Below are 27,467 nucleotides of genomic sequence, written 5' to 3'. Positions count from 1 at the left end.
TGTTTAAAAAAAAAAGGGAAGTCATCATGAACCTTCATGATGACTCATGATGGCCATCACTTCTTTGACCAAAGCACACGAGAGAGAAAGGAAGGAAGCAATGGAAAGAAAAAAGAGGCAACGGATCCAAGAAAAAAAATTGCAAAGAAGGGCTCCTAAGATTGCCTTTAAGACCTCTCTCGGCCATTTCTTTGCGGACTGGACAGACAAAAAAAAAAAAGGAAGCAAGAAAAAAAAACTCCACCCTTGCTCCAGATTATACACTCAATCTCTCTGGCTCGTCATTTCTCTCCCTCTCACAACTAGACAGAAAAGCCAGAGAAGAAAGAAAAAAAAAACTTCCCTCAACCTTTTCTCTCCTAATATTTTCCCAACACATTCACAGGCATCAGAGAAATTTCAGTCAAGGTAATTTCACTCTCATTGAGGTATTTTCTAATTTTTTTTAGCATATTAGATGTATTTTGGTTTTAATTTATCTTGCTTTTGCTGTTTTTTTATTGTTGTTTTGTATTGCTGAAATTTGTGAAATAACATGAATTAGATTAAGGAAAAGGAAATAATTTTTTGTATATGCATATTAAATATTTGACAAATGCAAAAAGAAGAAAAAAATAATAGAGTTGAATTAAATTGGATTATTCTGCTAATTTTGGCCATGTTGGATTGTCGAAATCACAAGTAGTGTTTTGGTATGAATTTTACTATTTTCCGTGGCGATTGTAGTGTGTTTAAAAAATAAAAATCGTGACTGTAATTTGGCAATTTCGCCACTATTGATTCATTTTTTGTAAAAAATAATTCTGGAAATGAAATTTACGTGAAAAATCGAGTGAGGGTGTGTATTTTGATGAAATTTTGTGACCGAAAAATTTGCCGGCGGTGGTGCTGCCAGAAGCCGTCATAGCCACCAGCTGCGAAGAGTTTCGGATTGCTGACGAGAAGAAAGCTTCTTCGTACAGGCTGCATGTTCCAAAATTGTATTTTGCCCCTCATTTTTTAATTAATTTCACTATAACCCAAACAGTTTTGCAATTGATTCCATTCCACCCTTTTAAATTTTAATCATTTTTTTTAAGTAGATTTTTGGTAGATTAATTCTGGATTTTAGATCATAATTGTGGTTTAATAATTTTAGTTGATTTGTTTATCTTGTTGGGTTTAGTATTATGGTTTAGGTTTTTGGGTAATAATATTGGTTGGGTTTGTAAGAGTGGGTTTGGTTTATTTGTTTTGGGTTTTTGGCTTGGGCTGAGGGGTCAAAACCCAACCGTTCTGTTTGCTAATTTTGGGTCAAAATAATAGACTAGCCCGCTCCTTTTACTTTGGACTTTCGATTCGGTTTTGGAGGCTTTAGCCCAAGGAAATAAAAAATATGGCCCGATGGCCCAATTCCTTAAGTGATTTGGTGACAAATTTTCAGAACAGTCCCTATACTTTTGAGTAATTATATTGTGGCTCTAAATACTTTATGTTTCTTTCATTTAGATCCCTGATTTAATTACAAATAGGTCCATAAATTTTATTTTTTTTAATTTGGGCCCTTATTTTTATGATAATTATAATTTGACCCTAAAACTTTGTTAATCTTTGTAATTAGGTCCTTGGCAGATTTTATTTCTCAAATAGAAGTTGTTTTTCTTCTTTATTTATGAATTATATTCCATTTGAATGATTCAATTGATTGATTTCATGTTTATTTCTATTTTTATAGTTTATTTGTTAAATAAATTGGTGCCTTGATGATTTTTCTTAATTTTGGAGTTAAATAGGCAAATCCAAACCCAATTAGCTACTACTTCGAGGGAGGTATCTTCTTGTTTTATTTTAAATTTTCTTATGTGCTTTTATGTGTTTTCATGTGTGAATTTGCATGTTTTGAGTGATTTTCTTTTAGTTATTTGGTTTTATTTGCTTTAAGTTTCATATATTTGATTTAATTTTGATGATTATTTGAGAGGCAATTGAATGTCAAATTGTAATAGTTAAATTATTATTTTATTTCATTTTTTACCGCTTTAGATTGTATTTAGGGTTCCCAAATGTAATAGTTAGGTCTCTATTTGTTTTTGTTCGCTTGTGTGCTTGCATGCTTATGTGTTTACTCGTTTTTCTTAGGATCTTTGCATCTAAATATCATGCTTATGTATTATGTACTATATATGATTTATGTGTTTATCTACTTTTATTATGTTTCATATAATTTATTTGATTATAATAAATGTATGACGTCACCATACTAGTCCAACGCTAGTTGTGCCTCTTTTTTCGTTTCTCACTAGTCCAACGCTAGTGGAAACTTATAGAAATGGGTTAGTCCAATGCTAGACCCTTAGATTATTCATGCGTTAGATTCATTTTTTGTGTGATATTCATTACATTTTCATGTATATTTTATTTTTTAGAATTTTTCTCATTTGCATGATATTTACTATTATATTATCATGTAAGGATCGAAGACAAACAAGTGGAAGAGATAAGCAATGTAAAGATCACAAATGTAACAATAAGTAAATAAAAAGGAAAGAATTGCAAACTAATTAACTACCCAACTCCTCTTGAACTTGTAGATTAATTCAAACAAACTTCTTCAAGTTGATGAATTACAATCACTCTTGTGTACAAAGGAAGGTTCACCTCCTCCTTACCCCGAACTTCACTCGGTCAAGTTAGAAAGTTTTACTATCCCTCAGGACAACCCTCACAGAGTTACACTCATGAAGTATTCACTCACAAATGAAAATCTTACAATGAACCTCACACCACTGAGACTACAAATCTTCTTTGGAGAGTGTTTTCTCACTAAAACTACTCTAGATCTTTTGTATTTTCAGTGTGCAAAAGTTATTTGAAATATCTGACCAACCACTATTTATATAGGACCAAGAAAATGTCTCATTAATACTTCCAACGGATAGAAAGTAGTTGAAGAGTCAACTAGCCGTTGGAGTATCGGACGTCCGGTACTCCTGTTTTTGCGTCCGACAGCAGGCAGTGAGTTTGAGAAATTTTCTTCAATTCTATCGGACGTCCGGTGCAAACTCTTTGTGCGTCCGATAGCAAACAAAGAGATTTGAGAAATCATCTTGTTTCTATCGGACGTCCGAGGGAGACATATTCAGCGTCCGATGGTTTCGTCGATTTTGAAGGATCCTATCGGACGTCCGATGCTAGCGTCCGATCGAGGTCAGTGATCCAGGGGGAAAGTCTTATTTCCTTCGGACGTCCCGCGGTGGAATTCTTTATACGTCCGAAGTTGCGCAATAATTGTCGGACGTCCGATCCAAGCATCCGACAGCTTTCAGCAGCCTTTGTCACTTTCAATTGCACTTGATCTTTGAATCTGATTTGATTCATAACTGAAAATATTTCTTGAAGAGACATTAGTATTATCCATTGTTTTATAAACATCAAAAGATAGGGATCAAGATCAACATTCTCCCGTTTTTTATGATGACAAAACAATGGATGGAAGAATAAATAATTGAGCCATAAGCTCACCCTTACTCAATGCATCAAAATTTTTTTTTTTTAAGTACCAAACTTATAATCTCAGAAAACTCCCCCTTTCACATAGCATCCATTTCTCCCCCTTTTTGTCATCATAAAATGAAAGTAAAAAATCAGCAATAATAATGCAGCAACAATAATAGAGAGTCCAATATTCTAGAGAAATGATATTAGAATTCAACAATCACCAACATACCAACATTTATCAACATATCACAGAGAGTTGCTATCAAAAGAAGTATCAAACAGAGAAATAACTATCAAAATAATTATCAAAGCAAATCATCATTAGATCAGCATCATTCATTTCTCCTTTTTGTCATTGTAAAAATTCAATAATATCCAAAAATATCAAGAAAAACTCAATTCAAAGCATCAGAAACATCAAAAGAAAATTACAAACGAACATTATGAACAAGAATCTCATCAATCTTACCAATATCTCTTACTTGTTAGAGTTAGCATCATGTCTAACTATTCACACGCATTTCATGCCTCTTTTCATGTTCTTTCTCACATAATAATCACTTTTCATGTGACCTTTTTGACAACAAAAATTACACATAATCAAAGGGTTGTTTACATGAACAGATTTAATAAATCTTACTTGTCTTCTCCTATAAATAGTAAATTCATTTGCACCAAAATTTAACTTCTTCTCATGAGTGCCAAAATGATCTTTTGATTTATTACCTTGAAAATAATCTTATTTTTTATGTTGGAACAATTCATTTAAATTATCCATTTTTCTTTTCAAATCACCTTGTTCCTTTTTGAATATTTCACAAAATCTTGTTTTTCTATCAAGCTCAAAGTATAAAACAGTCTCACTCCTTTTTAAGAAATTACTTTCAGTTTTCAGTTTTTTGTTTTCTTGAAAAAGACATGCATTGTCCTGAAAAAGAAAACCAATTTTATGTTTTAATTCCTTGTTTCTAGAATAAAATTCTTTCAAACTATCATGCAATTTTATAATGAAAGATTCAAGATTATCATCAGTTTCATCATCACTTTCAAATTGAGAGTTAGAAGATGTTACCTCATCATCTCCAATGGCCATAAAAGTCAATTGAGCAGATTCTTCTTCCTTTTCAATTTCACCATCGGAGTTGCACTCATTCCATGTGAATTGGAAGTTGTTGAATCTTGATTTTCTTTCAACTTTCCTCTTCTTCATTGGACACTCACTCATGTAGTATCCAAGTTGGCCACATTCATAACATTTGTCACCTTCTTTTTTGTTGGTCTCATACTCTTTTTTGTTTCTTGCATTGTTGAATTGATTAGAAACTGAATTGCTAGATCCTCCTCTTCTAAATCTCCTTTCGTTGAGAATCCTCTTGAAACTTCTTGTGATGAGAGTTAGATCACTATCATCAATTTCTGCATCTTCTTCATGTAGGGAGGCAGAATCATCTTCATCTTGAGATGCCTTTAGAGTAATGCCCCTTCTTACTTTCGCATCCTCTTCCTCTTGCACTTTGGACTTAAGTTTCAACTCATAAGAGATTAGAAAATTAATAAGAGATTCAATGGGCAAGAAATTCAGATCTCTTGCCTCTTCAATAGCAATCACTTTACTTTCCCAATCTTTAGACAGAGCATTTAAGATTTTTCTGTTTTTCTCTCCTAAGGTATATTCTTTTTCCAGAACCTCTAAATCTTTAATAAGATCATTGAATCTACAATACATTTGATCAATATTTTCATAAGGTTCCATATTAAACGACTCATATTTAGTAATCAGGATAGATTTTTTCTGTTCTAACATTCTCACTACCTTCATGAATTTCTTTCAGTTTGTTCCAAATTTCTTTAGCTGACTTGCAACCCTTGACTCTAGTAGATTCATTTGAGTCTAAAGCACAATATAACACATTCATGACTTTTGCATTTAAGGTGAGATGAGCTCTATTCACAGCAGTCAGTTCACTTCTTATTTTTTATCTAAATCTATGAGTATTTTCATCTATAAGAGAGGCATCATATGGACCTTCACTAATAATAAGTCACAATTCAATATCAATTGATTGCAAAAAGATAATCATTCTTTCTTTCCAACTCACATAATTTGACCCATTAAACATAGGTGGTCTAATGACAGAATGTCCTTCAAAAAATATGGCATTATTCGTTGTCATTTTTACTCCTAAGTCGATTGAGTTTAATCTCAAGGAGACCAAACTCTGATACCAATTGTAAGGATCGAAGACAACCAAGTGGAAGAGATAAGCAATGTAAAGATCACAAATGTAACAATAAATAAATAAAAAAGGAAAGAATTGCAAACCAATTAACTACCCAACTCCTCTTGAGCTTGTAAATTAATTCAAACAAACTTCTTCAAGTTGATGAATTACAATCACTCTTGTGTACAAAGAAAAGTTCACCTCCTCCTTACCCCGAACTCCACTCGGTCAAGTTAGGAAGTTTTACTATCTCTCAGGACAACCCTCATAGAGCTACACTCATGAAGTATTCACTCACAAATGAAAAGCTTACAATGAACCTCACACCACTAAGACTACAAATCTTCTTTAGAGAGTGTTTTTTCACTAAAACTACTCTAGATCTTTTGTATCTTCAGTGTGCAAAAGTTATTTGAAATATCTGACCAACCACTATTTATATAAGACCAAGAAAATGCCTCATTAATGCTTCCAACGGATAGAAAGTAGCTGAAGAGTCAACTAGCCGTTGGAGTATCGGATATCCGGTACTCCTATTTTTTGCGTCCGACAGCAGGCAGTGAGTTTAAGAAATTTTCTTCAATTCTATCGGACGTCTGGTGCAAGATCTTTGTGCGTCCAACAGGAAACAAAGAGATTTGAGAAATCATCCTGTTTCTATCGGACGTCCGATGGAGACATATTCAACGTCCGATGGTTTCGTCGACTTTGAAGGATCCTATCGGACGTCCGATGCTAGCGTCCGATCAAGATCAGTGATCCAGGGGGAAAGTCTTATTTCCTTCGGACGTCCGTGGTGGAGTTCTTTATGCGTCCGAAGTTGCGCAATGATTGTAGGACGTCCGATCCAAACGTCCGACAGCTTTCAGCAGCCTTTGTCACTTTCAATTGCACTTGATCTTTGAATCTGATTTGATTCATAACTGAAAATATTTCTTGAAGAGACATTAGTATTATCCATTATTTTGTAAATATCAAAAGATAGGGATCAAGATCAACATATCCTCTACCCCCTACTCTATATATGTGTTAATCATGACATTTAGAATTGCATCTCATTTAAATTAGTTCATTTGGTTGCCTATGTTAGGAGAATTATTCTTTGAACATGGGAAATGGGTGATTATAACTTTTTAGTTTAAATATCCCATTAATCCTTGTATAAAAAAATTATGTCACGAATTTTTACCTTCCATATCCATTATGTTGCATTCCCTATTCTTTGGTCACTTATACCTATGTAAATAATTTAATTTTCTTTTCTTTTCTTTTGATTTCATCATTTACATACTCGTGACCCCTTTCAAGGGATTATTTTGGACTTCACAATTAATGCGATTGGTATCAATTAAATCCTTGAATGAACATTTTGTCCCTCTTGACGTTTTATTTGCATCCATGTAGGAAACATCCAAATGTGATAAATTTAAACGTTAAATTAGAGAAATTTTGACTAAACCATGCAACTAATTTGGACTAGGTTGAAAGGGTGCCTTAAGTTTGAGTCAATTGAATCTTTGCCTTCCCTTTCTTCAACCGTGACTCCCGAACTCATTTTCTCTTATTTTCAAAACCTGGAGTTGTCTAAAAGGGTTTTATTTTATTTTTGTTAAATAATATTTTTGGGTGACTTGGTACACCAAAAACTCAATACCAAGTGACGACTCCTAATTTTTCTTAAAAACCCTTTTTAGACTAAATTTTGGACCCAAACCGTCACATTCTTTAAAGTCCCATTCTAGGTCCTTTTTCATTTATTTTAAAATAAAATCACATCTTTTATAAACTCCACATATTTTTCTATCGCGAAAAAATGGGGCGCGACAGCTTGGCGACTCCACTGGGGAATGTTAGAGAGTCCAAGCACTTGGTCTAGTTGTCTTTTCTCTTTTTAACCCTTTTATTTATCATATTTGGATGTTTTAGGTTATATTTTTCTTTTTTATGATGTTTTGCACTTCACACTCGTATTCGTTCATCGTTTCTCGTGTATGTGATGAATGGTTTATTTATGTACTTTTGTTTGTTTATTTATTTGTATCGCGCTTTGCATTTGGGGTGGGAAATATTACCTTAGAGCCTCCATGCTTGTTTTAATTATAATCTCTCCCCTCCAAAGGAAACACTTTCATATGTGCATATGCTTTATTTTAAACCTTCATTTATTTTTTTTAGTGGCTTGTCACGCCACTCCACCCTATTAGGATTAGGTGACCTACTTGGACATGTGATCGTGACATGATGTGTGTGTAGCATGATCTGAAGGGTCACTCAATTTTTCGCTTTAAACTTTCGGTTGGTAGCCTTCTGCTTATGGTCGAAAGTTGAGGATTATTTGATAGATTCACTCAAACACGTAGTCGTGACACGATGTGTGCGTAGCGGTGTTTGGGGAATCGCTCGAGCCACCAACAAAGGGCCTTGGAATTGATGACCCTTGGCCACGAGTTTGAAGGCTTGGAGACCTGAGCTTATCGAGTCTAGATGCATTAGTAAGCCAATACCTCATGCATCTATGATCGTTTACCTAGGGTAGAGTCTGTCTTACCTTATTAGGGACACGATTCACGAGGGGAGGGATCCCACCTCTTTTTCATTATTTATGTACTGTTTTGTATTGCTTATATGTGTCATGTGTTTATTTGATTGAACTAACCTTTCTTTGTTTCTTTGTACTGCATTCACGAGCCTTAGAAAATAAGAGTCCTGGTATGGTACTCTCTAAGAGCCACCCTGCTGTGACATGTTTAAATTTCAATGCATTGCATTTATAGCAAAATAACATATCATTTCAGGCTTACCCCGACAATTAAAAGGGGATCCTTTTAGGTTACATTTCATATTTACTCGCTTTGATAAAAGGCATCATGCATAAATCCTAGAGAGGGAACGCCACGTAGGGAATCCCGTTTTAGGAATAAAGCCAACCTTTGTTTTTTTCGTGGGTATTTAACCCTTCAGGGGACTGCACGTTTAAATTATCGCATAACTGGAGGAATGAGACTCGTAGGTAAGGTAATTGACAAACTACTTTCTCCATTTTAGATGGATTGCCCTCGCCGAATTTATCAGTTGTTGATACCATTGACTGAGGTTTAAAAATGGCCTATCTTCATGCTACCCAGTGAATTGCATCAAGTAGACCAATATTTAGGACCGATTGGAGACTTTAAGGAGATCAAATCCAACGGTTATTTGGTAGAGGCTTTAGTACATCTTTGGGACCCAGAGTGTTCTGCTTTTAGAATAGGTAATAGGCAAATGACTATAACACTCGAGGAAATAGTTGGCCTCCTTAATCTACCCATGCATGGAACTGCCTTGGTTTTTCCGTCTGCTTCAGACAAGGCAGAATTTTACAAGATCATAGGATTGAAAGAGTCGGTACTACGAGGATCAGACCGGGGTGTTGCCGTGAATATTCTGTTTGAACGTTTTGCATCACGCGACGGGTTCGAAAGGCATGTGACAGATTTTGCGTTCACCTCCAAAGACATATGGGAGCACAAAAGGGCATTAGTATATGGAATAGCTATGGCTGGGATCTATTTCTTCCCGAGAAAAGATCAAAAGATAGCTTTTAAATTAGCAAAAATTGTGAATGACCTTTTTTTGGGAATCCAGGATAAGCAATGCTCTATAGTCCCGACCATTCTCGCAGACATTCTTTTAGCCTGTACCAGTTGCCAAAAGGAAGAAAAGTTCTTTTATGGGGCAAATTTGGTTCTGCACATATGGGCTATGGGGCATTTTAGGAGACAATCGTCTGTTGCCAATAGTTTGCCAGTAGTTGGATACGATTGGATAGTTACACATCACAAAAGAGTCAACGAAGAGGGTCTACCGAAGAACGCATCCGAATATGTGGATTACTTGGAAATGTTGCAAGATCATGACATTAGGTGGGTATTAGATTGGACGGATTGTTTTAAACCAGTACTTCGCACTAAGGCGTCAGAATGTGTTCTTTTGCTGGGTACTCAAGGAATCATCTCATATACCTCGAAGAGGTTTCTCAGACAACTAGGTCGCATACAGGGACTACCGTCTGCATCTGAGTTGAGTGAAGTCACCATTTTTTTTTTATAACGGAGTATGTCCAAAAGAGATCCCTATGAAGAGCCAAATCACCGAAGCTTGGAGAACAATATCCAATGATAGATGCATTAGTTATCTTCCGGAGCTCAAACAGAAGGGTGTAGCAACTTCACAATACGAGGGTTGGTTAAGAAACTCCACCACACAAGGGTTGCAATGTGAGCCGTATGAGGAGATCACGAAGTTGAAAGCCATCGTTGAAGCCAAGGACAAGGAGGTTTTACAGTTGCGGAAATCCGTCGAGGCACACAAGGAAAGGGCAGAGGAAAACAAAAGGTTATATGAAATGGAGCGAGAAAAGCGCCAAGAGATGAAGCGGAAATGTGGGGAATTACATGATCAAGTCGAACGTGTCAAGATTCCGTATGCTAGAAAAACTAGAGATTCTGCACTAGATAGGCTCAGAAATTTTGGTGACCTTATACGAAACCGCCTTCGTGACATGATGTAAACAAATGTACCTGGTATTTTGCAATGAAATGAAATATCTCCATTTTCACAAAATGATTGTCAATAATAGGTTTGATCAACGGGTCTCATTCCGAAGGTATTACATCATATTAGGCTGACCCTGGTATAAAAGGGTTCCCCCATAGGACATGCATCCGAATTATTTAACTATATACTAACTCATGTTTTTTTCTTTTTCTTGAATAAATTACAGCAATTTGACAGAAAATCCATTCCTAAACTAGTTTCTTTTCTCCACTATCAGATATTTCTCACAATAGCTACCCAAAGAAGTCCCATCATCACCTGGTCTCGAAGTAGAGCCTTGAGACAGCCTGTAAACATGAGTTCAATGCCAGAAATTTCGGAAAGATCTACTATGGTTACGTCACCAGACTTCACAGCATTGGGAGCTCAGTTAAGTGAGGTACTTGGCAAGTTCAATGAGTTAAGTACTGAAATGGCCGCACAGAGGTATGTCATTGATCAGTTGGTTGCAAGCAACAGTGGTGGTGGTGTCCTGAACGACCAAGAACCTGTCGATAATCATCCATCTGCACAAAACCATCAACCACCACACACATCCAATGCCCAAACAACTTTCCTTCCTCCCTTCGCTAATCCCCTTGAAAATACCTTTACCCGACTAAATTCAGACCTTTCTTATACGCATCCAAATTATATATTGATTAACCCCACCAGTAATCAAATCTCTCAAACCCATCCACAAACCAATCTGAACGTTCCCCGTAATCCTCAGGAACCCCACCACCACGTTGCAGTGCCTTTTGTGTTGGATACTGCATCTCAAGGGAAGGCAGCGATAGAAGAACAACCTGCACCTATTGACAAAGATCTGTTGAGAAGACTGGATCGATTCGATGATTTTATGAAGAAGAATCAAGGATTGAGCAGGCATGGTGGGTTGGACTACGATGAATTATGTCTTTTTCCAGATATTCAGCTACCATTGGGATTCAAAACTCCCAAATTCAGTAAGTATGATGGGGCTGAAAATCCTAAGACGCATCTCAAGATATTTGCCAACAAGTTGGGTAAGCTCATGGATGATGAAAATCTGCCTATGCGTCTATTTCCTGAAATTTTAGAGGGAGATGCTCTAGATTGGTATTCAAATTTGAAATCTGAAGAGGTCAAAACCTGGTTGAATTTGTCAACAATTTTTTTGAAGCAATATGAGTTTAATTGTGAGTTGGCACCGACACGAACAACACTGGAGGGCACAAAAAGAAAGCCATCGGAAGATCACAAGACCTATGCAAAGCGGTGGAGAAAGTTAGCTACCAAAGTGGAGCCTCCTATGACTGGGGAGGAGATTGTTCGTACTTTCATCAAGGCTCATGATCCACCCTACTTTGAAGAGATCTTTCGCATGACTAGAAGTTCGTTTGCTGCTATTATTAATAAGTTTGAGGAATACGATGAGTTTGTCAAGGCAGGGAAGATTGTTAATGTATCGGCATTGAAGTTGCAATTGGATGCTTTACAGAATCAAAGCAACATGGGGAAAAAGTCCCAATTCAAGAAGAAAGAAGGAGAAACCGCTTTTATATGGGATCAAGGCCCGTCTTTCAGACCCAGAAACCATCCCGCCTATTCTGTTCCTTACCCGTATTACACCAACCCTCAACCAGTCTACCACACTACTACCCAACTCCATCATTCTCGACCAAGTCACTTGAATACCTCACCGTTACCTCCACAACCTATCTTCCAAAATCACTCTCGTCCCAATTATCATCCCAGACCAACCCTGCAAAATAATAACCCTTCTCAAAATCCTTTTCAAACCAGGGGAGTTCAAAATCAAAGGCAATTCCGAACCTTTAGCAATTTGGGCCGACCCATTGATCAATTGTATGAGCAATTAAGAGCAGCTGGAAAAATTAGCACTATTCCTCCCAAACTCTATCCCAGAGCTCCTCCTGACGGTTATGATCCACAAGCAATCTGTGCCTATCATTCTGGAAGTCCAAGTCATACCACTGGCAATTGTTGGGCTCTAAAACATAAGATCCAAGACATTATTGATTCTGGAGACATCCTTCTTAGAAGAAAGGGAGAACAAGGACCCAATGTCAGTAAGAATCCTTTACCTGAGCATGGAAGTACTGTAGGAGTTATCATCGCTGATGAAGATTTTATCGATCCCACTCAGTACATTGTAGATGAAATTGAGGTGTTTGGTGTAATGGAAACTGACCACGCGAGAATGAGAAAATCGCTGTTTGCTGAGAAGTTCATGACTAATGATGATGTTGAGAAAAAGTTGAAGTCTCTTGTATTTGAAAAAGAGGAGCCATTTATAGTAGAAGATGGAGTTTTCGAGGTTGACAAAATCCCTTTTATTCTGGATCTACCATCTTTTGAATGGGATATATCAGAGCCCGTTATTCTCAAATTTTCGGAACAAATACCTGTCAATAACTTGCAAGAGGTACCCTGGAACTACGAGGAGTCTATTCTGTTGATGGGAGATAAAAAATGCTTAAAGGAAGAGGTATCTACTATTACCATGTCTGAGAGAATCGTGGGAAACTCCAAAGTAGACGTTCAATCCAAGGCCAAGGTTAAATCTCCGACGTCCAAGTCTCTTGTGCCTGAAAATAAAGCCGTGGATTTCTTAAAGATGCTGAAGAGAAATGAGTACAAAATAGTGGAACAGTTGGATATGATGCCTGCTCAAATTTCTTTTTGGAATCTTCTCTTGACCTCCGAGCTACACAGAGAAGCATTACTCAAAATCCTGAATGAAGCTCAAGTCTCTAAAGATATTCCGGTGGATAAATTTTCTAATATTGTGGGGAATGTACTTGCTGCTAATCATATTGCCTTCTCTGATGATGATCTGACTGCAGAGGGAATCGGGCATAACAGAGCCTTGTATATATCAGTCCGCTGCAATGGAAAACTGTTGCCAAGAGTTTTAGTGGATAATGGGTCAGCGTTGAATATCTGTCCATGGAACACTCTCATCAAGCTTGGATTTCTTGACATTAAACTCCGTCCATCTGCAACTGTGGTTCGAGGATTCGATGGTTCAAGGAGGGAATCTATGGGTGAAACAGATCTGGTATTGGAGATAGACCCTGCTCAATTTCAAGTTACTTGCCAAGTAATGGATTTCTCCAGTGTTTACAATATTTTGCTTGGAAGACCTTGGATACATGTTTTCAATTCAGTGTCATCTTCTCTGCATCAAATGTTGGGATTTACTGTGAATGATTAGCTCATTACTGTGTTTGCTGAGGATGACTGTACCATGATCGTTGATGCAAAATTCAAAGGTGAAGACAGAAAAGGGACTCTAGTTTCATCTCATCACGTTGCTGACATTGTCTCTGTGGGATGGGTATCCAAAGATAAGTCGCTGACTAAATCACATTTGCCAGAGGCTGATATCATGATGGCTAAGGAGATGATCCGAAGCGGATATGAAATAGGAAAAGGTCTTGGACGGGAATTGCAAGGAATTTTGGAGCCAATAGAGATCCCGATGCAAAAGGATACATTTGGACTGGGATTTCATCCAACTGCTAAGAATAAAAAGGAAATGCAAGCTCTAAAACAAGTTGAAAAGAAGGGTAAGCAAATTGTCTTAAATGTCCCACCGCTATATCACACTTTTCCTCGGCCATCAGAGGTGATTATGCCAGAAACGAAAAATCCTGTGGAGGAGATTGAAGTGGACCTATCTCAATTATTTGTTGAGGCAACTTGTGAGAAGGAACCATCAGAGAATTCAGAATTTTTGTCAGTTACCGAAGGAGCCATTCAAAATTGAACTGCTGATTATCTTCCCTCTCGAAGGGAATTTCGATAAATTTAAGGGGATTGTCTTTTGTATAGATTCATATCTAGGTTAGACAGTAGCCTGGATCTTTTATTAAAATAAATTACTTTTATTTTTTTGAAGCTTTATTCTCATTTCAGTTAATATAGCTTGTTTTGTTCAAGAAAATTGTTGAAACGAAAATAAAGGTTTGGGCTAGAAATGTCTTTAAATAGCAATCATGTCTGTGTATTTGTCTCTTTGTGAAGTTTCGATACATTTTGAATTTAATGAAATGGAAGATCTCTCATGAATTTTCTATTTATTTATTACGTATGTTCTATTTTATTTTCAGATGGCCACAAGTAAAACCCTTTGACCCTTTGGATGTCACCATTTTAGAATCCGATGGCTGCAATCTCAATATCTCTCATGAATTTGAAATCATGCAATCTGAAATTCAAAACGAGAGCGATACTGAGGAAGAATTTGAGTCTATTTCAAGGGATTTAAAACAGTACGAAGAGAAACCCAAACCCAACTTAGAAGAAACAAAAATCATCAATATTGGCTCTAAGACGGAGGTTAAAGAAGTTAAAGTCAGCATTCATTTGAATAAGAAACAGAAGAAGGAAATGATTGAATTCTTAATGCTATTTCAAGATGTGTTCGCATGGTTATACGATGATATGTCAGGGATCTCTACAGACATAGTGGTTCACAGATTGTCAACTGATCCAAATTTTTTACTTGTAAAGCAGAAGTCGCGTAAATTCAAACCAGAAATGAGCCTCAAGATAAAAGAATAAATTGTGAAACAGCTCAATGCCAAGATAATCGTGGTGTCTCATTATCCCATCTGACTCTCGAATCCTGTGCCAGTGCTTAAGAAATCTGGGGAGATGCGAGTATGTGTTGATTATAGAAATCTGAATAAGGACAGTCCGAAAGATGATTTTTCTTTGTCAAATAGTCATATTTTTTTGGACAATATTGCTGGAGACGAAATTGAATCTTTTGGTGATTATTTTGTTGGGTATAATCAAATCTTAATGGCAGAAGAAGACAGAGAGAAGACTTCTTTTATCACCCCATGGGGAACCTTTTGTTATCGAGTGATGCCTTTCGGGTTGAAAAATGCTGGAACCACTTATCAGAGGACCATGACTACCCTGTTCCATGACATGATTCACAAAGAGATGGAGGTTTATGTGGATGATATCATAATTAAATCCAAGAAGGTCGAGGACCATCTGATTGATTTAAAGAAACTGTTTGAAAGATTGAGAAGATATAATTTGAAGTTGAATCCTGCGAAATGTGCTTTTGGAGCCCCAGCTGGTAAATTATTGGATTTTATTGTCAGCAAACAGGGTATAGAGATAGATCCTGTAAAAATAAAAGTAATTCGAGATATGTCCATTCCAAAAATTCAAAAAGATGTGAAGAGTTTTCTTGGAAAGATCAATTTCATTGGTCGATTCATTGCACAGTTAACATCTACCTGTGAGCCTTTGTTCAAATTGCTGAAAAAGAATGCGCCGATAGATTGGAATGAAGATTGTCAGCAAGCTTTTGATAAGATAAAAAATTACTTGTTAAATCCTCCGGTCTTAGTGCCACCTCAGCCGGGAAGGCCTCTGATTATGTATTTGTCTGTTCTTGATGAGGCTGTCGGATGCGTTCTGGGACAGCATGACGAGTCTGGGAGAAAGGAACAAGCCATCTACTATCTGAGTAAGAAATTTACAGCATATGAGGCCAACTATTCTTTTCTTAAAAGGAGTTGTTGTGCTTTAGTATGGGCAGTTCAGAAGTTGAGACATTATTTGCTCGGTTATACCACTTACTTGATTTCTCGTTCTGATCCTCTAAAATACCTGTTGAAAAAGTCGATGCCCACGGGACGTATGGCTAAGTGGCAAATGATCCTTTCCGAGTTTGACATTGTCTTCACAACACAAAAGGCAGTCAAGGGTCAAGCCATAGCAGATCATTTGGTAGAAAATCCAAGAGATGATGATTACCAGCCATTGCATACCTACTTTCCGGATGAAGAAAATCTGTTCGTCGGAGCAGTTAAGGCAATGAGTGAGCAGTATCCTGGATGGGGTTATTTTTCGATGGCGCGTCAAATTCTTTCGGAACTAGAATTGGAGCAATTTTAGTGTCGCCTGAAGGGAAACACTATCCTGCTACTGCCAAATTACGATTTTCTTGTACTAACAATACAGCCGAGTATGAAACTTGTATTTTTGGATTGAAAATGGCATTAGACATGGAGATTAAGGACCTGATACCATTCAGTGATTCCGGTATACTGATTTACCAGACGCTTAAGCAATGGATAACTCGGGATTCAAAAATTATGCTGTATCGTTGTAACTTGCTTAGTTTGGCCAGCAAATTCAGGAATTTGGAACTCAGACATATTCCCCGCACTCGTAATGCCTTTGCTGATACTTTAACTACTCTGTCTTCGATGATCCAACATCTAGATAAGCTGGTGATTGAACCTATACAGATTCAACTTCAGAATAGACCAGCGCACTGTCTGGTTACGGAAAGGGTCACTGATGGTCGCTCCTGGTACAATGATATTAAGGAATTCATGAAAACGGGGTCCTACCCTCCTGATACTGATTCTGTTGCAAAAAATTTCTTACGCAGAATGTCATCAAAATTCTTCTTGAATGGAGAAGTGCTATACAAGAAAACATCTGATTTGGGCCTTCTGAGATGCATCAATGAAGAAGAAGCTAATTATATGATGAAGGAAGTGCATAGTGAAATTTGCGGGCCACACATGAATGGGCATCTACTGGCTAAGAAGATCATAAGAACAGGATATTTTTGGCTAACCATGGAGCATGACTGTGTAGATTTTGTTAGAAAGTGTGTTAAGTGTCAAATGCATGGTGATGTTATACGTGCTCCTCCTACAGAATTACATAGTATGATTGCTCCATGGCCATGTTTGATCTGGGGAATGGATGTGATCGGAACTATTGATCCTCCTGCTTCAAATAGGCATCGATTCCTCTTAGTGGCGATTGAATATTTTACCAAGTGGGTTGAGGCCGCGTCCTATAAGCATGTGACTAAGAAAATGGTATCGGATTTCTTGAGAAATAATATCATCTGTCATTTTGGGGTACCAGAGACGTTGATCACTGACAATGCCAAGAACCTCAATAATGATATGGTTGATGGATTATGTGAACAGTTCAAGATTAGACATCGAAATTCGGCCATTTACAGGCCTCAGATGAATGGAGCCGTTGAAGTTGCAAATAAAAATTTGAAAAAGATTATTCGTAAGATGACTGAAGCACATCGGGATTGGCATGAGAAGCTGCCTTATGCACTAATGGCGTACAGAACTACAATCAGAACTTCTACTGGTGCAACTCCTTACTCTCTTATGTATGGAATGGAAGCAGTCCTGCCTGCAGAGGTTGAAATTCCTTCCTTACGCATTCTGATGGAAGCTCAGATAGAAGAAGCTGAATGGGTCAAAGAACGTCAGGAGCAGTTGTCTCTGATTGATGAAAAGAGATTGAATGTCGTTTGTCATGGACAATGTTATCAGCAACGAATGGCTCGGGCTTACAACAAAAAAGTCAAGCCCCGTTTGTTTGAAATTGGAGATAGATTTTGAAACGGATTCTTCCAATGTAAGATGAGACTAAAAGGAAGTTTGCTCCCAATTGGCAAAGACCATTCATTGTTAAGAAAGTATTATCCGGAGGAGCGCTTATCCTTATGGAAATGGACGGTCAAGTTTTTCCCCAACCAATCAATGCAGACATGTGCAAAAAGTTTTTCATTTGATTATAAAAAAATTTTCTTTAAAAAATACTGCAAGAGACGGATTTAAGCCATACTTTTTCTCATTTTTTCATTTCGATATCCTATTTCTAATTTCTCCCCTTTTGACTTTTCAGCACCACCTTCTTTTTTTTTCTCACTTGGCAGCCCCTTAAGATCACTAATCCCCATACCGGGCCAATTTTGTTTCTTTGAAAAAAAAAAAGAGAAAAAAGGAAAAGAAATAAAGAAATAAAAGAAATAAAAGCAAAAAGAAAATAGAAAAATTGGATTAGAATTAAACTGGGGCAAATTTTATCTCTTTCAACCCTAGATCGGAGTAAGTTTTCAAAAGAATGCTATTTCAAATGATTACTAACCCATCATGAGATCCACTTTCAAGTCTCAACATTTCCTTCACTATTTCATCCAATTCTAGTTACAAGAGCTCAAAGTTGTCTACTTTCATCTTTTGCAGTATTTTGAGAAAAAATTTTCTTAATCAATTGGCAAATGATGTAAATACAACTTTTCTGAAATATGTCAGAGATGCTTGTCTCACTGATGCCACAAATTATCAAAACATGATTGGATTGATACAGTTGGGGTTAAAATTTTCTTTTCTATGTCTCAAGGTGAAAACCTGAAAAGGAACATTTGAAAGAAAAAAAAAAGAAAAAAAAGAAGAAAAAAAAGAAAAAGAAAAAGAAAATGGGTGACGGTAACCTTAGTGAAAACCCGAAAGGACGCTGAGGTAAGGTTTTGGAACACAAAAGGATCATCAACGAAGAAAAAGATACTGACGTCTGAGAGCTAGTGACTATGTTGATTTGGGTCTCTTTCATACTGTTGTTCTTTTGCCGACAATGAGTTCCAAAATGGATGACGTCGAAGAGGTCAGATGGAGCACTTATCTTCATCAAAGGCTGTCCTCTAAATATGTGTCCAACTTTTGATCTTTGGACCCGTGTTTATAAATCTAACAATTTTATTTTATTTTTTTTACTATAATATTTATTAGGTACTATTATTTATTTCATATCAGCATTATCGCATGATGCATAATACATTTTTCAATTGTTTATATTTCTCATTTATTGGATCTCATTCAAAAAACAATCATCTATAATTTATCCCAAAGGAGTCAGGAAATTGAAGGTGCTATAATAATAAAGTTTGGATAACTGATATTAGAAGGTTGCAAAGATTCTGAAGAGGTTGTGGACCAAATCTAAGGGAGCAATTTGTTGATATTGAAACTCATGTTTACACGGCACTCAAGGCAAAAGGATCACATGGTGGTGGCACTATTTCTATCACAGTTGTTTCTTTTCTTTTTTTCCTTTTTGCAGGAAAAATTATGTGACACAATATTGGTTCAGTTGAGCATGATTCACACTGGGGCAAACGATAGAAGAATTGAGCTCCAAGTTTCGCTGTGCATTTTCGAAGAAAGAAAAGAAAAATCACTATTTCCTTTCTTTTAAAGTTCAAAAAATCAAGAAGAGATTGTAAGTCCACCAAGTTTCGAGCATATTTTCATTCTCTTGATAGGCATCTGGGTTTGAATTCAGTCCTATTGAACTACCTAGATCCTTGACAAAAATCAAATTTAAATTTTCTGTTGGTAAGTTTCAGCGTCCACCGCGCACCCTTCTATCTCCCCTTCTTGATAATTTGATTTCCTGTTGGAGCATAACCGCGTCTCTCTGCGCATCTTTTTCTTGACAAAATTTAATTTCCTATTGGTGAGTCTCAGCGTCCACCGCGCACCCTTCTATCTCCCTTCTGACAAATTTAAATTCCTGTTAGTGAGTCTCAGCGTCTGCCGCACACCCCTCTATCCCCCTGCTTGACAATCAAATTTCATTTCAATTGGGCTCAGGTCTTATCCCACCAATGTATCATTCAATTGGATTCGGAACGTACCCCACCAATCTATCAATTGGGTTCGGGGTGTATTCCACTAATCTATTATTTTAATTGGGCTCGGATCGTATCCTACCAATCTATTAATTGGGTTTGGATCATATCCCACCAATCTGTTATTTCTTGATGATCAAATTTAAATTCTTGTTGGTGAGTCTCAGCGTCCACCGCGCACCCTTTTATCTCCCTTTTTGACAAATCTAAATTCCTGTTGGTGAGTCTCAGCGTCCACCGCGCATCCTTCTATCTCCCTTCTAACAAATTTAAATTCCTGTTGGTGAGTCTCAGCGTCCACCGCACACCCCTCTATCCCCCTTTTTGACAAAACTTAATTTCCTGTTGGTGAGTCTCAGCATTCACCGCGCACCCTTCTATCTCCCTTCTTGAAATCAAATTTAATTTTCGTTGGTAAGTCTCAGCGTCCACCGCGCACCCTTCAACTTCCTTCTTGACAATTTAATTTCCTGTTGAAGTTCCGAGAGCTCAGACTTCTTTGACTTTGCAAAGATCACAGATGATCAATGCACATGTTTCATTGTGGTTCATTCGTATTCGAACTACATTTGACCTGATTCCCATGGCGGGATACGTAGGCAACTCTACATGAGTTCGGTCACGTTTTCTGTAACATTATTGCATCATTCTGTCTAATAATTTTAACCAAATGTTGGCGCAGAAACAGGTAAGTAGTTTGGTGTCTACGTTTTTGTCTTGAATTTCTTCGAAACTCTAGACAAAGAGGGGCAAGTTGTAGACATCAAAATTTTGTCAAATTTTAATGTTTTCTTGAAATTTTTTCTATTTAATGAGTTATTTATTTTATTGCAATTTACTGTGCATTTTTCTTATATTTGCAGGTTTGTTTAAAAACAAACTAAAAAAATAAACAAAATAAACAAAAGAAAAAAATTAGTTTTTGTTTAAAAAAAAAAAGGGGGAAGTCATCATGAACCTTCATGATCACTTATGATGACCATCACCTCTTTGACCAAAGCACACGAGAGAGAAAGGAAGGAAGCAACGGAAAGAAAAAAGAGGCAATGGATCCAAGAGAAAAAATTGCAAAGAAAGGCTCCAAAGATTGCCTTTAAGACCTCTCTCGGCCTTTTCTTTGGGGACTGGACAGACAAAAAAAAAAGGAAGCAAGAAAAAAAAAAAACTCCACCCTTGCTCCAGAATATACTCAATCTCTCTGGCTCCTCATTTCTCTCCCTCTCACAACTAGACAGAAAAGCCAGAGAAGAAAGAAAAAAAACTTCCCTCAACCTTTTCTCTCCTAATATTTTCCCAACACATTCACAGGCATCAAAGAAATTTCAGTCAAGGTAATTTCACTCTCATTGAGGTATTCTCTAATTTTTTTAGCATATTAGATGTATTCTGGTTTTAATTTATCTTGCTTTTGCTGTTTTTTTATTGTTGTTTTGTGTTGCTGAAATTTGTGAAATGACATGAATTAGATTAAGGAAAAGGAAATAATTTTTTGTATATGCATATTAAATGTTTGACAAAATGCAAAAAGAAGAAAAAAAAAGAGTTGAATTAAATTGGATTATCTACTAATTTTGGCCATGTTGGATTGTCGAAATCACAAATAGTGTTTTGGTATGAATTTTACTATTTTCAGTGGCGATTGTAGTGTGTTTAAAAAATAAAAATCGTGGCTGTAATTTGGCAATTTCGCCACTATTGATTCATTTTTTGTAAAAAATAATTCCGAAAATGGAATCTATGTGAAAAATCGAGTGAGGGTGTGTATTTTGATGAAATTTTGTGATCGAAAAATTTGCCAGCGGTGGTGCTACCAGAAGCCGTCATAGCCACCAGCTGCGAAGAGTTTCGGATTGCTGAGGAGAAGAAAGCTTCTTCGTACAGGCTGCATGTTCCAAAATTGTATTTTGCCCCTCATTTTTTAATTAATTTCACTATAGCCCAAACACTTTTGCAATTGATTCCATTTCACCCTTTTAAATTTTAATCATTTTTTTAAGTAGTTTTTTGGTAGATTAATTCTGGATTTTAGATTATAATTGTGGTTTAATAATTTTAGTTGATTTGTTTATCTTGTTGGGTTTAGTATTATGGTTTAGGTTTTTGGGTAATAATATTTGGTTGGGTTTGTAAGAGTGGGTTTGGTTTATTTGTTTTGAGTTTTTGGCTTGGGCTGGGGGGTCGAAGCCCAACTGTTCTGTTTGCTAATTTTGGGTCAAAATAATAGACTGACCCGCTCCTTTTACCTTGAACTTCCGATTGGGTTTTGGAGGCTTTAGCCCAAGGAAATAAAAAATATGGCCCGATGGCCCAATTCCTTAAGTGATCTGGTGACAAATTTTCAGAACAATCCCTATACTTTTGAGTAATTATATTGGGGCTCTAAATACTTTATGTTTCTTTCAATTAGATTCCTGATTCAATTACAAATAGGTCCCTAAACTTTATTTTTTTAATTTGGGCCCTTATTTTTATGATAATTATAATTTGACCCTAAAACTTTATTAATCTTTGCAATTAGGTCCTTGGCAAATTTTATTTCTCAAATAGAAGTTGTTTTTCTTCTTTATTTATGAATTATATTCCATTTGAATGATTCAATTGATTGATTTCATGTTTATTTCTATTTTTATAGTTTATTTGTTAAATAAATTGGTACCTTGATGATTTTTGTTAATTTTAGAGTTAAATAGGCAAATCCAAACCCAATTAACTACTACTTCGAGGGAGGTATCTTCTTGTTTTATTTTAAATTTTCTTATGTGCTTTTATGTGTTTTCATGTGTGAATTTGCATGTTTTGAGTGATTTTCTTTTAGTTATTTGGTTTTATTTGCTTTAAGTTTCATATATTTGATTTAATTTTGATGATTATTTGAGAGGCAATTGAATGCCAAATTGTAATAGTTAGATTATTATTTTATTTCATTTTTTTACCCCTTTAGATTGTATTTAGGGTTTCCAAATATAATAGTTAGGTCTCTATTTGTTTTTGTTCGCTTGTGTGCTTGCATGCTTATGTGTTTACTCGTTTTTCTTAGGATCTTTGTATCTAAATATCATACTTATGTGTTATGTACTATATGTGATTTATGTGTTTATCTGCCTTTATTATGTTTCATATAATTTATTTGATTATAATAAATGCATGACGTTACCACACTAGTCCAACGCTAGTTGTGGCTCTTTTTCCGTTTTTCACTAGTCCAACGCTAGTGGAAACTTATAGAAATGGGTTAGTCCAATGCTAGACCCTTAGATTATTCGTGCGTTAGATTCATTTTTGTGTGATATTTATTACATTTTCATGCATATTTTATTTTTTAGGATTTTTCTCATTTGCATGATATTTACTATTATATTATCCTCTACCCCCTACTCTATATATGTGTTAATCATGACATTTAGAATTGCATCTCATTTAAATTAGCTCATTTGGTTGTCTATGTTAGGAGAATTATTCTTTGAACATGAGAAATGGGTGAGTATAACTTTTTAATTTAAATATTCCATTAATCCTTGTATAAGAAAATTATGTCACGAATTTTTGCCTTCCATACCCATTATGTTGCATTCCCTATTCTTTGGTCACTTATACCTATGTATATAATTTAATTTTCTTTTCTTTTCTTTTGATTTCATCATTTACATACTCGTGACCCCTTTCAAGGGATTATTTTGGACTTCGCAATTAATGCAATTGTGATAACTCGAGAAAATCTTGAATAGACTTAGTCATTATTACCCTTATTTCGTCATTTTAAATATTATAGATAACAAATAATTGGTCAAATTAAATGACTAAATTTAATTATTCTATAAATTAAGGATTTTGCAATATCCTAGAATGGTGAAGGAAAAAAATATATATATAATAAGAAGAATTTATTCTAAAAAAATTAGTTACATGAATCAAATAAACATCCGATATGCATATTACCATTTGTGTCCTTTGAATATATTGAATAGTGGAATAAGCGATACGTCTAGTTGAATTTCTTTAAGATCAAGTGTGTGAAAATCTACTAGATAGATATATATTTAGAAAGTTTTCAAGGTAAATACAAAATTGGAACAAACAAAAAATTTTGAGTCAAGGTGTGAGGCAATAAAATTTCGGGTTCATGGCAACCATCAAAAGTTCATAAAACAAACCGAGAGCTTATGGAACTGAAACCGAATAGAGGTCAGCCAACTATCTACTAGACTAAACGGTGGAAAGGAAATGAGTAGAATTTGGCTGCTAGCTTGGGGCGGTGAGTGACTCTCGTTTGGACAGCTGCCGAAATTAACCTGCTACCAAAATTGCTGAGTAAGTAGTGACCGAATGAGGGAATGGAACCAAAGGAAAGCTAGACAACTGTCCACCAAACTTAAGCGGTGGAAGGGAGAAACCAATAGGATTTGGCCTCTGGTCTAGGGCGGTGAATAACACCTGTATGATAGCTGCCCATTTAATTGCTAATTGAAGTGATGATCAAAGGGAGAAGGGAGACAGCGGTGACATTACCTGGGCGGTGGCCGAGTGAGGAAACACATTCGTACTTCTTTTCTTACCAACCGAATATTGAGAGCAAGGCCGAGAGAGCAAGGAGGAGTGAGTTAAACAGTTGTTAGTTGCAATCTCCTGTTTGTAACCGTAGAACCGTGAACCAGGAAGGAGTACAAGGGGGAGTCTGATACAGTGGCAACTGAAGCAGGAACCAAACGTGCAGCCGCAATTTTTTGTCAAACGTTAAAGGGGAGAAGGTAAGATCTTTAAACACCAGCTACATGTTGATTTTAGCTAGAAATTTGAGCTTGTAGCTGAGGTAAATGTCAAGCAGCAACAGTAAAATTTCAGAAGAATTGCAGAAACTGAGTGTTGAACTGGAACTTGCAACTGATGTCAAAATTTCTTGAGAAAGTGTGGAAGATGCATGGAAGTGTTACCTCTGGTTTCTGATATTATGTCACGTTTAGCTATAGAAACCTGTGCTATAGAAGTTGGTTAGAAAACTTGCATGAGAACCATAGCAAAGGACCATGCGTTTGCGACGTGCGAAACCGGTTAAACTGGAAAACAAGGCAGCCCAGAATCTGAACTTTGGATACATTTTTCTTTGTGCTATGTACTGATTCAGGGTTTGCCCAAAACATGAAAGTTGTAGCTTCTTAAGTCCTTGTTGTTCCTGCAAAATTTCATGTCAAACGGATTTGGGTAGCCTGAGTTATGGCCAAAACCCTCGTTCCTGTCCTAACCTCTGAGTTGTGTTACGTTTTTGGATTTTGCTTCTGACCATGCTCGGTTCGCCTTGATAACGTGTGAACTGGGTGTTGATCCCTTCATAAGAAATGTATATCTTGGTCTTAGCTTCGAAACGGTATAATGTACGTCCAAATCCGAGCTCTGTAGCTCCAGTTATACCCAAAACAAGATCAAGTGTCAGAACTGCCTTTGAAGATTAGACAGTTCTGACAAGAACTTTGGGCCCATTTTTCATCCTGCTCTGTATTGATTCAGGTTTTGTCCAAAACATAAAAGTTCTAGCATTATTCATAGCTTTCCAATGCCTTTGGAATTTCTTGATTTGGGTCTGTGAGCTGTGAGTTATGGTCCGGCAAACAGACCCTGTCTGTCACCTTAAAGTGCACAATTCTGGCACTGTTTTTCATAATTTTGACCTAGTTCCGTTAAGATTCAGTTTGAGTTGTCTTCATGAGAGTTATAGCCATTCTTCTTAGCTTCATAACGGTACCTCATGTACTTCGATCTGATAACCGTAACCTAAAATTTGATCAAAACAGTTTTAGGTGCTAAATCTGTCTGTTTTCGTTTTGCCGGCTATTCCCATTTCCGTATGCCGTTTCCACTTTTGCATGTGCCAATTTTGCCGTTTTGCTTGATTTATGCATTCTAGTAGCTGTTTGTGGTATAATGTGATGCAATCTTCTATTTCAGACAGTGGTGAGCTAGACGGAGCCGGTGGGGTCTACTAACTATCACACGTGAAGTGATTTTCGCCCTTGTACTATTTTTGTACTTTGTGTAAGTATTCAGGCCGTTTCTCTATATAAGTTGCTATGTGTTTTGATGTCAATAAAAGGGTACTTAGGCGAGGGTGTACTTTACCGCACTCGACCTAAACCCTAAATTTGTGCATATACTTGTACCTGATATATGTATCCGACTTGTTTTGGGACTGAACCCCTTAGGCTTGTAGCTCGGGATGACTTTTGTGAATTTGTGAAATATGATGAAATTGTGGGCCCGACCTTGAGACCTAAATGGACTATTCGAGCCGGCCGGGGCTTGGTCGAAACCAGTCCAACTTAGTCTTGAGGTCACCAAGTTTGTGAACCGAACTTGTGAACCAAGTTCAATTTCGTTTCGTTTGCTCGAGCCATTTCGTGAGGTGACTGGCCAGTGAGGGTGATAAGGTGTTAGGTGGGAGTACAAGTGGAGTTTTACGGACCCTTATCGGTGGTCGACGGAGTGTCGACAGGAGGTCACACATGGCACATGACGTGGCTTTGGAGCCAACCTGTATCCTTAACTTGTGTTGTTACTTTTATATTTTCAATTGGACATCTTTGTGACGTAATTGTCCGTCTTAATGTAAAATTTACGTTTTTACCCCTGTATACTTACTAAGCATATAGCTTACCCCTTTCCCTTTGTTTTTCTTAACAGGGGCCGACGTGGGGAACTTTTGGCACTATCACTAGAATAATTAGGCTTGGTTTGTAATAGTCGGATAACTAAGATGTTTCTTCTTATTTTGGTGATCTGTATAAGGACCCCTCTTTGGGTCTACTTTCTACTTTTGAATACTAGCATTGGATAATGTAGTAGTCTGGATAACTCCTTTTGAGAATGTAAATAGAACACTTTTGGGGTTGTATATCTATTGACTAGTACGTTTTTGGTTTATCTAGTTTTTATTGCTTTGTGTTTTTGAGTCCTGGTGCGAGCTAGGCAGGCGTTCCGCCGATATCCTCGGGTTCGCCCTTGGGAGAGGTGGGGCGTCACAACGATTGGTATCAATTAAATCCTTGAATGAACATTTTATCCCTCTCGACGTTTTATTTGCATCCATGTAGGAAACATCCAAATGTGATAAATTTAAAGGTTAAATTAGAGAAATTTTGACTAAACCACGCAACTAGCTTAGATTAGGTTGAAAGGGTGCCTTAAGTTTGAGTCAATTGAACATTTGCCTTCCCTTTCTTCAACCGTGACTCCCGAACTCATTTTCTCTTGTTTTCAAAGACCTGGAGTTATCTAAAAAGGTTTTATTTTATTTTTGTTAAATAATATTTTTGGGTAACTTGGTACACCAAAAACTCAATACCAAGTGGCGATTCCTAATTTTTCTTAAAAACTCTTTTTAGACTAAATTTTGGACCCAAACCATCGCATTCTTTAAAATCCCATTCTAGGTCCTTTTTCACTTATTTTAAAATAAAATCACATCTTTTATAAACTCCACAAATTTTTCCATCGCGAAAAAATGGGGCGCGACACAATGTTGATGGTAGACTTCTTGTCATAATAGAGTTTCATAGGTCTTTCCCACTTGATTTTAAGGTCATCAAGTATTATTTTGAGCCATAGCAATTCACAAACTCCATGAGCCATAGTTCTAAACTCTATTTCAGCACTTGATCTTGCAACAACCGATTGCTTCTTACTCCTCCATGTCACTAGGTTCCCAC

The 27,467-nt window shown here is 36.6% G+C and overlaps 1 protein-coding gene and 1 pseudogene across 2 annotated transcripts; both read left to right on the top strand.

Moving 5' to 3' along the window:
- The window catches only part of LOC113711353 (T-complex protein 1 subunit beta-like), a 42,236-nt pseudogene that overhangs the window by 5,730 nt on the left and 9,039 nt on the right, over positions 1–27,467 (top strand).
- LOC113711990 (uncharacterized) lies at positions 58–26,001 on the top strand. Of its 2 annotated transcripts, XR_011821870.1 has the most exons (4): positions 69–408; positions 21,573–24,518; positions 25,711–25,797; positions 25,965–26,001. XR_011821870.1 is itself a non-coding variant. In XM_072067238.1 (2 exons), the coding sequence occupies exon 2, from the start codon at positions 10,591–10,593 to the stop codon at positions 13,495–13,497; it is 2,907 nt and encodes a 968-aa protein (XP_071923339.1). In that variant the 5' UTR covers positions 58–408; positions 10,513–10,590; the 3' UTR covers positions 13,498–14,274. The 2 variants fall into 2 exon arrangements, 1 of the variants encoding a protein (XP_071923339.1); XM_072067238.1 differs by lacking the exons at positions 21,573–24,518; positions 25,711–25,797; positions 25,965–26,001 and adding an exon at positions 10,513–14,274 and having other exon boundaries at positions 58–408.

The sequence above is a fragment of the Coffea arabica genome, chromosome 10e (genome assembly GCF_036785885.1).
Source record: "Coffea arabica cultivar ET-39 chromosome 10e, Coffea Arabica ET-39 HiFi, whole genome shotgun sequence".
Classification (NCBI taxonomy): domain Eukaryota; kingdom Viridiplantae; phylum Streptophyta; class Magnoliopsida; order Gentianales; family Rubiaceae; genus Coffea; species Coffea arabica.
Note: the sequence above shows the minus strand (reverse complement) of the source record. Positions and strands in the feature narration are given on the sequence as shown.

Coding starts and splice junctions, on each gene's coding strand:
- LOC113711990 (XM_072067238.1), top strand. CDS start 10,591: ATGAGTTCAATGCCAGAAATTTCGGAAAGATCTACTATGGTTACGTCA.